Source organism: Mus musculus, chromosome 4, assembly GCF_000001635.26.
Source record: "Mus musculus strain C57BL/6J chromosome 4, GRCm38.p6 C57BL/6J".
Taxonomy (NCBI): Eukaryota; Metazoa; Chordata; class Mammalia; order Rodentia; family Muridae; genus Mus; species Mus musculus.
This window is the reverse complement of record NC_000070.6, coordinates 84970873-84984176: the sequence shown is the minus strand read 5'-3', so window position 1 is coordinate 84984176 and position 13304 is coordinate 84970873. Positions and strand designations below refer to the sequence as shown.

Sequence of the window (13304 nt, the reverse complement as noted above, 5' to 3'; positions counted from 1 at the left end):
AAGAGAGGTCACGTCACTTAAAGGACAGGGTACATCATAAAAATGCTAATATTAAATATAAGTGTTTTTACCTGTACTAGCTAGTTTTGTGTCAACTTGACACAGCTGGAGTTATCACAGAGAAAGGAGCTTCAGTTGAGGAAATGCCTCCATGATATCCAACTGTAAAGCATTTTTCTCAATTAATGATCAAGGGGGAAAGGCCCCTTGTGGACGGGACCATCTCTGGGCTGGCAGTCTTGGGTTCTATAAGAGAGCAGGCTGAGCAAGCCAGGGGAAACAAGCCAGTAAGGAACATCCCTCCATGGCCTCTGCATCAGCTCCTGCTTCCTGACCTGCTTGAGTTCCAGTCCCTCACACAAGAGACAGCTATATCAGGGTCCTTTCTCCCAGACTTACGAAACCAAATATCACATATTTTCTCACTAATGTTGAACCCAGCTTTAAATCTGTTGTTTCGTGTATTGAGCTTGGAGTTCATATGGAAGGAGCAAACTAGGAACTGCCACTGGGGGGCAAATGCAATTAGTGAGGGGAGATTGTACAATATAATTAAAATGAAAGTAGAGAGGGAAATACTGGGGGCAGAATGGCTCCATAATTGAGGGGCTGGGGATGCAGAAATGTGGGGGCAGGGGAGCTGTTTTATGGGAATCTTGATCTTGCAACCCCCCCCCCCACACACACACACACAAATTTAATTAGAGAGATAGTAGGATGCACGTACCATTGAAGACAGGGAGGGAGTGAAAGCTGAGGGTTAAAGGTTTAAGTACTACTGACCCCAGGGGCATGGGGAGGAGGAGTAGGGCTGGACTACTCCTGTCTCCTTCCCAAGCCTTAGGGAATATGGAAGCACAGTGGACAGCGAGGCCATCAGAGTCAGGAGATGTCATGGAGAGGTATGAAATGATGCTTTCTGGACAAGACAACACTATTGTGCCTGAACTCAGAGCAGCTATGGTTACTTGCACAAGACTTGCATAAGACTGACCTAGTCAAAACTCCAGCATGAATGGGCTCCAAGCTCCACAAACATGGTCAGCTGACAGCTGCTAGGGAAAGTCAACACATTTTCCTTTGGAAACATGACTGGTGACAGGTAGTCCACATTAAATTATGCTATTAAATAAAATAAAAATAAAAAACCACTAAGTGTGATGTCATCTTGAAGATTATCTAAAAGACATACCATAAAGGCTATGACATAAATACTATTAATATCAGTATTTATTTAGAAGGAACTTGGCTTTAAGATACACAAAGTTTGTTCATGTCTGGCATGGTCCAGTTAGTGTGCAGGTCCCTTCTCAGGCATGACTAAGATATGGCTAAGAAGTTGTGGGAAAACTGAAGGCAGGAGATTACATCTGGGAGGAAGGTCAGGCAAGAGAAGACTCTGAGGGCCAAAGGAGGAACTCGGATGAAAGGCTCCAAGAGGCTGTATGCTCAAGTTCTCCTTGCAGATATTTTTAGTACTTAGCAAAACAATATACAAACATCAATGGATATTTTAAAGAAACGTTCACTCTGGAAGAGAACCCACAGTCTTTTGTCTCTGTCTAACTGCATGTGCATCCTAGGTGTCTGTCGCTGTGCTGCTCATAGCATTCACACAACATAAAGGAATCTGTAGAAAATCAAACAACCTGTTCAAATTCCCAAGTCAATGCAATATCAGGAAAAAGCTATCACTAATAGGAATCAAGTATAATATAACACCCATTATGGCAAACATTTATGAGATGTACTCTTAGACACCCTTTCTACTTTATTAAATTAGAGTCTCAATTACCCATGACCTTATTAATTTGCTCTTCAATAACCATATAATTCACCACAATACCCACTAATTTGCTCTTGGATATCTATAGGGCATTCATTCCAATCTTCTTTAAATCTACAAGTCCCTAATTTAAAAAATATCAAAATATTTGCATATAACCTTTGGTTGTTTTCCTATATGTTTTAAGTCATTTCTACATATTATGCCTGATGTAATAAGTACTGCATAAAGCATGGTTACATTGTTTTGTCTAGGGAATAATTATATGTAAATAATAATCTATATCTGTTCAGGACAGGTGCAAATTTATTTAAGAATATTAAAGTTAGTGATTGTCCAGCCTATAGTTACTAAGAGTTAGCTGTGGGAGATGAGCGATGGCTCAGTGTCTCAGTTTCCTCTCCTCTCTCTGTATGTAGTAAAATACCCCCACAGAAGCAACTCAAGTCAAACAGGGTTATTTTAGCTCAGGTTCAAGGTAAGTCAGGGCATCAGAAGCCTGAAGCAGTTGGCCACACTGCAATCTGGAAGCAGAAAATGATGAGTATTTTTGCCCAGCTTACATCAGCCTTTTTGTGCAGTAAGTAATAGAGAATTCACAACAAAGGAACCCTGAATGGCTGAGAAGCACTTAATGAAATATTCAAAGTCCTTAGTGATCAGGGAAATGCAAATTAAAGTGACCCTGAGATTCCATCTTACACCAATCAGAATGGTTAAGATCAAAAACTCAGGTGACAGCACATGTTGGAGAGGATGTGGAGAAAGAGGAACACTACTCCATTACTGGTGGGATTGCAAACTAGTACAATCACTCTAGAAGTCAATTTGGAGGTTCCTCAGAAAATTAGGAACAGATCTACTTGAAGACACAGCTATACCACTCTTGGGCATATACCCAAAAGATGCCCCACCATGCCACAGGGTGACATGTTCCACTATGTTCATAGCAGCCTTATTTGTGATAGCCAGAAGTTGGAAACAACCCAGATGTCCCACAACAGAAGAAAGGATACAGAATATTTGGTTCATTTCCACAATGGAATACTACTCAGCTCTTAAAAATGAGAGCATCCTGAGTTTTGCAGGCAAGTGAATGGAACTAGAAAATATCATCTTGAGTGAGATAACTCAGACCCAAAATGACATGCATGGAATGTACTCACTAATAAGTGGATATTAGCCAAAAAAGCACAAAATACCCAGAATACACTCCACAAAACTCAAGACTGTTAAGTCAAAGGGCCCAAGTGAAGAGACCTCAATCCCACTTGGGAGGGGGAACAAAGCAATCACAGGGGTAGTGGAGGGAGGGACCTGGGTGGGAAAGGGGACAAGGAGGGAAAGAGGGGAACATGATCAGTGGGAGGAACAGGACAGAAGCCCTGAGGGCCAGAAAAAAGAATGGAAACAGGCAACCTCAGGAGATAAGTGGTGAGGAGATCCTCTAGAATATATCAGAGACCTGGGAGGGGAGAGACTCTCAGAACTCAAAGGGAGGGACCTTCGATGAAATGCCAACAGTGAGGAGAAGGAACTTGTAGAGGTCACCTCCAGTAGAAAGATAAAGCATCAAGTGAGGGATGGGGTTGCCATTGCACAGTCAAAAACTGTGACCCAGAATTGTTCCTATCTAAAAGAACTGCAGGGACAAAAATGGATTGCAGCCTGAGGAAAAGGTAGTCCAGAGACAGGCCCAAATTGGGATCCAGCTCAAGGGGAGGCCCCAAGGTCTGACATTATTACTGATGCTATGGTGTGCTTACAAACAGGGGCCTATCATGACTGCCCTCCAAAAGGCCCAACAAGCAGCTGAGTCAGATGCAGATATTTGCACCCAAGCATTGGACAGAAGCTGCTGACCCCTCTGGTTGAATTAGGGAAAAGCTGGAAGAAGCTGAGGAGGAGGACGACCCCATAGGAAGACCAACAGTCTCAACTAACCTGGACTCCTGAGATCTGTCACTGAGTCACCAACCAGGCAGCATACACAAGCTGATATGAGGCCCCCAACACACATATAACAGAGGACTGCCTGCTCTGGCCTCAGTGAGAAAGAAGATGCACCTAACCCTAAGAGGCCCCAGCGAATGGAGAGGTCTCGTTGGATAGGGTTTGGTGGGGTGGGAACTTCTTCTTGGAGAAGGGGGAGGAGGTATGGGATGTGACACAGTCAGAGGGTGGACTTGGAGGAGGATAAAGTCTGAACTGTGAAGAAGTAGGAGGAGGAGGAGGAAGAAGAAGAAGAAGAGGAGGAGGAGGAGGAGGTGGTGGTGGAGGAGGAAGAACCACCACCACCAAAGCCCAAGGAATAATGCCACCCCCTTTAATATACATCTCCCCATCTCAATTAACCTACTCAATATATTCTTTATGGGCATGCCCAGAGACTAAACAATCCTTCACAGGTGTGCCCTAGAGGCCTCTCAAGTAGGCAATGAACACTAACCCATAAAATGATAAAATGCTGGCCACAGAAGCATGCAAATCTGACCTCTGATCCCTAAAACCCAGAGAAAAAACAGGCACCATGCCATGTATCTGTAACTACACTACTGGGACAGCAGAGACAGGCAGACCACAGAGCCTGGACCAGACCATCCTGATGGGCACACATTCACTGACTCTTTGCCTCTAAAAGCAAGGTGGAGAGTGGCAGAGGACAGCTAACGTCAACCTCATGTTTCCATACATATAAATATAAGTACATAAGTGCATCACACACAAATGCAAACACATAAGACATCTACATCTAATATCTTCTGTAGTTCTACATGCGTTTCCTTTTTTAATATGTACCATCTACAACATTCATGTTCACAAATAAAACATAAAATATTAACAGGTAATGTTTTAGGAAATCTCTCACCTTTCCTGAGTGGCTTGAATCACTGTCGTGTGGTGATAAAGAGGGTGCTGTTCCTTGTGATTCCTCAAGTTTTTCTTTTAATTTTACATTTTCTTGTTCTTTTTGAAACAGTTGGCCTTGAAGATTAACAACACTTTGTCGGAGCATAACTTCATTTGATTTTGTAGTTTCAAAACACATATGTAATTCATTATAAAGCTGTTGAAAATGAGCAAAAATGATATAATCAATAAGGCAAGCATGTGCATATATAGTTACATATATATGGACATATACCTGCTCTTAAGTTATATTAACACCTAACAACTAGACACAATGTACAAGTGATATAGTTAGATATCAACATAAAACTGTATCTGACATTCAAAATGTACAACGTGTTATTGGCCAGGATAACTCATGAGAAGAGAGGTTGAGCAGGTGCTTTCATCCCTGCATTCTGGTATCTTTGGCATGGGAAGATACTCTGCAGGGTACTAAAAATAAAAACCTGGATACCAACTCAGCTATGAAACCCTCAACCTACAACCGTCCTGTCTAACACTGCCTGGATGGTCAGTGACCAGAAACTGGATATCCCAGAGACTTAGGGTAGAAAACTCAATAGACTTCAAGGATCAATGGTGGGGATCCTAATGATATTCTGCTATATTCATAGATCAGTGCCTTTTTTCAGTTGTCATTAGAGAGGCTCCCTCCAGCAGCAGATAGAAGCAGGTAGAGAGACCCACAGCCAGACACTATGCAGAGAAAGAGGCTCAGTTGAAGGTCTCCATTGTATCACTCTCCTTGCAGCTCAGGGAATCCATGGAAGCAGGGGAGGAATGATTATAGGAGTCAGTGGGGATGGAAGACATCAAGAATCAAATAAGTAGGGCTCACAGAGACTGAAACAGCAAGCATGGGCCCTGCATGGCTCTGTACCAGGTCCTCTACTATGCATATGTTAGGCTGATAGCTTGGTGTTTAGAGACCTAACAATGGGAGCAGGTGGGTCTCTGACATCTTTGCCTACTCTTGGGGTCTTTTTGTCTCCTACTGGGTTACCTTGTCCAACCTGTATATCTTGTTTCCTATTTAGCTGTCATGCCTTGGAGGACTGCTTTTTCTGAAGGGAAATGGAGGAGAAAAAGTCCTTTGTAATAAGGGAGGTGGCAGGAGTGGAGAGAAAGGAAGCTGTGGTCAAGTATATATGAGAGAAGAACCTATTTTCAATAGTAAATAAGTAAATAAAGAGTAGTGGATGCTGGGAGAGCTCCCTATTCACATTTAATTCCAGCAAACAGGAGGACACAGTTTAAGTCTATCTTTATGATAGACTTTCAGTGCTGAAGCATCAGGGCAATAGTGTGTTTATTTCCATAGAAGAACTTGCAAGAAGTTTAAATATTCCAGCTCCATGAAAGAGTGCTTACCTTACTCTCTGTGCACAAGTAAATACCCAAAATTATTCACAATTGAGTAAATTAGTTAATATTATAAATTCATTAATCTATATTGGTTGTGGCATTCTGAGTTAAGAGTTTCCTCTGCTAGCAATCAAAATTTCTTGCTGCTCCTTTTAGAAGAGCCTTTGTTGCTGTTGTTGGTTGTTGTTGTTGTTTACTTGCTTCATGTTGTTGTTACAACATGTTTCTTTATTTCTGTTAATAGTCCAAAAACCTGCTTGGGATTAAATACTATTGCATGATTCTGGCATAAAAAGAAATACATGCTCAACCGTTGTTTGGTTTCTGGGATAAGACAGCAGTATAGCAGTTTTCTCTGTGCTGCCTCATGAATGATGTAAAAAGAACCAGAGTAAAAAGAGAACATTCTTCAAGGAGAAAAGGAAGAACAGCAGAAACTAAGACGATAGTTTCAGGACAAACAGAGAGACAAAGGTGGAAGCCAGCTGGGGTGAAGGGATGAGGGGTTTTAGGGATGGACAGTGGGCAAAGAGAGCAGAAGGGGAGATTTTGAAAGGGCTGAACCCAGATGATGGATACAACCACATATAACCTATATAACCACAGGATATAACCACATCCTTTATCTTAGAGCTACAGCCGTGTTATATTGTGAGAGAGACCTATTGAGGAAGACTGAACTTTCCTAGAAACCTGGAAATACATACCAGTCACCAGTGACAGAGTCAGTGTCTCTGTGGGGGATGGCCAAAGGGGCAGTGCCACAGAGAGGAGCACAGAGGAACTGAACATTTGAACACCAAGAAAACAACCCAATAAAAAAATGCGGTATAGAACTAAAAAGAGAGGTTTCAAGTTAAGGGATAAAATGCTGAAAAAACAAAGTAATGTTCAACATTTCCTTGCAAATTACAACTACTTTGAGAGTTCTTACCCTAGTCAGAATGGCTAGGATTAACCAAACAAATGACAGCAGATGCTGGCAAGGAGTCAGGAAAGGGGAAGCACTTAGCTCATTTCTGAAAGGAGTACAAACCTATACAGCCACTTGGCATAAGTGAGGTAGTTCCTCAGGAAGCGGGGACGAGATCTATCTCAGAATCCACCCATGCCGCTCGTGATTGAGCACATACTGAAAGGTCTCTGCATCCTATTACAGATATGCTTGTTCATCCAAGTCCGCTGCTGTTCTCTGTTTACAATAATTAGAAGCTGAAAGCAGCCTCAATCTCCATCAACTGACAAATGAATACTGAAAATGTGGTATACTCATACAATGGAATATTATTCAGTTCTTAAGAAAAATATAAAATTTTCAGGTAAATAATGGAGCTACAAACAGTCATCCTGAGAGAGTTAACACCGACTCAGAGTGAACGGCCCAGCACGATTTCTGTTATATGGGAATGATAAATGTTAACCTTAGGCATGTGTGCTTCGTTTTGAATATTCACAGAGGTTAGGTAGCTCAGAAGGGGCTGAGGGACAGAGTAGAAGTGATTTTTCCAAAGAAATGGAAACAGAATATAGTGTTACAAATAGACAAAGAGGAAATTATAATAGGAGGAATAAATGAAGAGTAGGAGGGTGAAGAAAGTAATGGGGAGGGATAACAAATAATGAAGGTCTCTTGGAAATCCATATGAAAACTACTTTAGCTTTCTAAAATATATAAAAGGCATCCGAATGAGCTTACCATATAATGAGGAGAGAATGCCCCAACTTTGCACTATATGTACCAAATAAAATATTCAGGCTCAGAATGAGTTCTATATTGTTGAATAATTTGCCAACGGGGTTCCATAGCTGCCTCCCCCTCAACACACACACCACCAATTATCACATACCATTGCCCACGCTGTCATTTACCCTCCACAGCCTGGCAGTAAGGCCCTAGTGCTCAAGAGAGGCTTCACCCCTACTGACTAGTGTTCATAGTGCTGCAAGGTACAGTGAACACTCTCTAAGAAAGCATCAATCTCACCCAGCTACAAATACTGTGAGCCACCATAGCAACCCACCTGCAGGATACACTGGAGCAGCAACAGCACTAAGGGCACAGCAGTAACCAACCACACTTCTTAATTTCTTAGATTTAAAGCCCAGTCCATGAGATATAACCAACACCTGACACTGTTAATGAGGCCAAGAACCTGAGAATAGATATGTCAAAGTGCTGGAGGAAAAACCTATTCTTCTTCTACTAAGTGAGCATAATAATAAAAGAATGACTAATGCCATATTGTTGTCCCCATCGAAGAGGGTAACACTCAACCCTGATCAGAGAAGCTTCTTGCAGTAGATAATGATTAACACAGAGACCCACAAGTACATATGCTTACAATAAGAGATCTTAGAGCATTCGACTCTCTCTGTCTGTTTCACATCCCTCTCTGAATGTTTAAGGAAGAGGAGAAAGACTGTCAGATCCAGAGGGAGGGGATGGCTCTATGGAAACAGCACCCTACAGACACAATGCACGGTGATGCATGTACAAGGACCACACACATTCAATTCAGAGGAAAATCCCTGCAAGGATAAGGGGAAGTGACACAAAGTCCCACTCCTAACCAATAAGCTGCTGATAACTGATACCTGCTGGGAAACTGAAAATCAGTTTTCTCCACTGAAATGACAAGCACCCTCCAAGGTAGGCCTCAAGATCAGGAGTAGGTGACCAACACAAAATGAACTTCATGCCTTTTTAAAATGTGCTTTTTTGTTTATCGTTTTGTTTTTGTCTTGTTTCATTTTCTTGGTTCTTTTTTTTTTTTTTTTTTGAGGAAGGAGAAAATAGAACACTTGGTTGAGTAGGGAGGTAGAACGGATCTGGGGGAACTTGGGGAGTGAAGAGAAAATATGATCAAAATACATTGTATGAAAAAAGTTAACAATACAAATTTATAACTAAGGCATGAGATCACTTTGTGATGGTAGTGGTCCCATTCTTTGTGACAAGGAACATGCTCATTGCCTGTGAAGGCTGAGAGCTGTGAATCTGCGGCTCTAACCTGCTCAGCCTATGAAGCCACACGTCTGACATGTGTGGGTTGCTTCCAAGCAGGTTTTGGAACTCTGAGCCCTGGTCTGGCAGAGCACTGGGTTGTCCCAGCTTCCTCCCTCACCTGAGGAAGCTTGCTGAACAGGGTCTGAGAGTGCTCAAAGCAGCAGGAATAATGCTTGCTTCCCTTGGTCCTCCACATCCAATGCACAACTCAGTCTCTGTTCCCTGACACATACTCCCTAATGCATTGGAGGATAGCACTGAACCTAGACATCTGCTATCACTAGGAATACAAATTCACAGGCCTCTAGAGTAACTGAGAACCTGCTGGGCCCAGAAAAATCTCCTGGGACGAGCACTGACTCCCTATAAGCATACAGAAGCCTCTCAACAAAGACAGCTTTGAAGCTGACTACATACTTGCACCCATCAGCCTAGCCCACCTGCACACAGCATCAGCTACTGCACTGGGTAAAGAACACCCACAAGCTCCACCTACCACCTGCTGCCCCCAGAACTGGGGGATAAAAAAACAAAAAACCATCTTTAACCTCCTCCAACCTCACCTAGTCTCAGCTATTATAGAGGAACATAACTCTCATGATGTCTGTTGGCATAGCTAAAGAGACACGTGAGCCTTGCTGCAGGATCCTGAATCAACTAGAGTACAGCAACTACTAACAAGAAACTCAGAAAGAAAGAGGGAAATCATTGAAAAGGAATGCCTGTGAAGACCACATCATTGTCGCCTTAGTGTCTGAGCACATTCACCAATAAAACGATGTGGATTTCATAGGTACCTTAGGTCACACATCAGGATCACACTTGATCCAATTATTTCTTATAATACGAGTACTATTGTACCTAGATGTTTCATAGAAGAAATAAAAGTTCTGATTACAAGTTGCTTTTATGTCTGTATTTTCAACTTTTTAAATTTTACCATAGAAAGCTCACAAAAACTTAAATATTAACAAGTTAAAAACCATGTAAAAAAAAGATAGAAAATTTCTCAAAGCTTGAGTCTGTCTTCCTAAGTTCATCCATAGAACTTCACATTTTCACAGTGACACAGCAGCGTACTTTTTGGTATGACATGCTCTCGGCCGTGTGGACGTCTTCCTGGTTCCTCAGGACTTTCTGCGTGTCCATGTTGAGAGCCTGGAGCTGCTGGATCAGGTCTGCTTGCTGGGCTGTGTGGGCACTGTTCTGCTTGTACACGTTCTGCAGCTCCTGCAGCTCTTTCCTGTGCAGAGCAAGCGATAAGGAGAGAAGCATGAATACAGGTCAGTGCAGTTAAATAACTGGGCTCATCTAAGGGGATAGATTGCCGTCCTATTTTCATCTGCTATTTTTTATTGCAGGCAAACTTACTAATAAATAAGATAATATATAAAGTACTTAATATTTATCACATACATCTAGAAAATATCGACAGAACTACTGTGGTTTTCAAAGGCAAATACTTATCAATTTTCTTTTATAGCTTGATAGAAATAAAAAATTCTGGATATATTGTCATAGAACCACCTTCTTATTGAAATAAAGTTAAAATTTTAGTTCCATGAACTCATAAGCAGTGGTTCTCACTATAGTCATCAGATACTTTTAAATATATGGTAAGTTATGCTTTCATTTTACATTAAGTATAGTGAAAAAATAAAATACATCAAAAGGTCTAATAAAGTTTTCAAACCACCATGTGACTCTGGAGATGATCTATAAGACAGTGAGGCGCCACAGTCAGAAGGAAGAAAAACAACACAAGGGAAACTGTCCTTGCAACACCCAGGTGAACACTGGTAAAGTGGGAGACAAATGACCCAGTGGAAGAGCTAAGATGCTCAGGACCCAGGAGAGCACCACCTCTGGGGTCCAGACTTCCAGATCCCCATGGCAGGAAATCTTGTGTAACACGAATCATAAAAAACTAAAAATTGTTTGGATATTCTATTTTGACAGAAAGAGTAATTATAGAGACATTATTTCAGGTTCCACCATCTAGTTGGTTAAAATACCTATTTTATATACATATATAAACAAAAATACATTTTATTTTATATATTATGTAGAGTGCACTTAAAGTGGCAATTTTCTTATGTATAGCTTAAAAATATGAAAGGATTTAAGATAAAAATATGCAAATAGTTATTTGAGACTGATGAAAATTAATACAGAGAAAATAAGCTTTGCTTTTTAGACATTTAAGGCAAGAATTTTCTCAAGTGTATTTATAAACCCTGTACCCACACAGACAAATACATATGCAAAACCTATCTTCTACTGTCTTCAGTAGTCATAGAATACTGAAGAGTGGGAATGTATAAAAATAACCTTCAAATCTTGAGGATGAGTGAATAAGGAACTTCACAGTGCCTCTAAGGAATATGATAAAGGCATTTAAACAGAAGAAATGGGTTTAGGTTGTGCTGTTTTCTCTTACTAAAACAGAAATCTTAACAAAGGAGATAGCAGTAGTATGTCCGCTGTGGACAGTGAGAGCCCGGTGGCCAAGAGACCTATGTCAATAAATGCTGCATGTAAAAAGTGTGTCAGGAAGTTAAACTATAACAGGCAGAAAATAAGAACAAAAATTATTTATCTTCCAGTATTCAGATACACCGCCTGTCTCTTAATAAGAGCAAGAATTCATATACACAAAATTATTATTTTTAAATTCAAAATATATGTATCATCAGTGATAACAAACACAACCAGACGATATAGAGAAGGGAGATGCTCACATTACTGAGACTTTTGAGAATTAAAATGTCTGTGTGACGACGAGTGTGTGCTTTGTCCTACCTCTTACACTACTTTATAGCCATGCTGTTAGATCTCTCTCTCTCTCTCTCTCTCTCTCTCTCTCTCTCTCTCTCTCTCTCTCTCTCTCTCCCTCCTTTCCTCCCTCCCTCCCTCCCTCCCTTCCTCCCTTCCTCCCTTCCTCCCTTCCTCTCTCTCCCTCCTTCCTCCCTTCCTCCCTTCCTCCCTTCCTCTCTCTCCCTCCTTCCTCCCTTCCTCCCTTCCTCCCTCCCTCCCTTCCTCCCTTCCTCCCTTCCTCTCTCTCCCTCCTTCCCTTCTTGTCTCTCTCTGGGCCACTGGGAAGGCTTGAATTTGACCTGACTTTATAAGGAAACAAAGAAAAGTGAACAGGAATTATGAAAAGTACGTGGGTCTGTGTGCAAGTCTGCTGTGAACTGTTCCTCACAAACTCACTGCTCCCGAGCTGTGGCTGGCTCCCGAGCTCTTGGCACTGTCTGCTGAGGTTGCTGACTTTCTAGGCTTGGAGCCTGGATGCAAACCCAGATCAATGCGGGCATGGGGTTGGCAGGTCGTACTCCGGTGTCAGATCCAGATGGGAATTCTCTCTGCTTCCTAGTCTCACCTCACACGGCAGCACATGGACAGGAAGTACTTGTTCATAGATGCCACACACCTTCCCCTCTGGGGACCTGGGGGTGGGGGTGGGGTGGAGGGAGCTGTCCTTCCCTAAGGTGCCTTTGTCAGCATCCTAATCTCTTTAAGAACAGGTAAGAAAAGTGAGTCCAGTGTTTTAAATTAAGGAAAATGCACTGTTCATATTCAGAAGAAAAGTTCAGAAAACAATATGCAAGCACTGTTCTTGTTTAAACAGAGTCCTGATCTCTCAGTGCTGGGGAGCCCGCTCCCCCAACTAACTAGTGCCGCTTTAGTCACACTATTCCGGATTTTCACTGCATAACTATATGTGCCTATGGGAGACATACTGTTATCATTTGGAAGTATTAACAATATCCATGTACATAAGTGCGCATGCTGAATGACTACTGATATTCTAATAAAATTCAAAACTGAATATACTTGCCTGATCAATGTAATATCCATATCTTTTTGGAGAAGTTCAGCCTGTTTGTTATTCAGCTGTTGTGACACAACATTATATTTAGTCTGTGCTGACTCAATTTCTTTCTTTGCTTCAATCAAATTTTCTTCAAGGACCTAAAGTTAGAGCACTTGTATTAAACATAATAAACATGAAGTATAAACAAAAGTATATGATATTTATTTTATAAGATGCAGGGGGAATGTACAGGATTCATCTCTGTATCCTGCTAGACACTTAACTACAAAGAAGAAATTAATACAAAATGCAAGGATGTAGAAATGGTAAATCTAAAAGGTTTATAACAGGTAAAACAAAATCACAAAAGAAAAAAAAACAAAACCACAGGTAAAGAGCTTTGATCTCTAGCCTGG

General features: G+C 41.4%; 1 protein-coding gene across 9 annotated transcripts in view; it reads right to left on the bottom strand.

The window, feature by feature from the left end:
* Cntln (centlein, centrosomal protein) overlaps nucleotides 1-13304 on the bottom strand; it is a 250137-nt gene that overhangs the window by 147747 nt on the left and 89086 nt on the right. For 7 of the 9 annotated variants that reach the window (XM_006538026.4, XM_006538031.4, XM_006538032.4 and 4 more), the window contains 3 exons: nucleotides 12913-13046; nucleotides 10152-10314; nucleotides 4656-4853 (listed from right to left, as the gene is read on the bottom strand). In XM_006538026.4, coding sequence (XP_006538089.1) covers nucleotides 4656-4853; nucleotides 10152-10314; nucleotides 12913-13046 — 495 coding nt within the window. Of the gene's footprint in view, nucleotides 1-994; nucleotides 1123-4655; nucleotides 4854-10151; nucleotides 10315-12912; nucleotides 13047-13304 lie in introns of those variants that run through there. The other 2 variants (XR_881069.3, XM_006538029.3) reach the window with 2 other exon arrangements.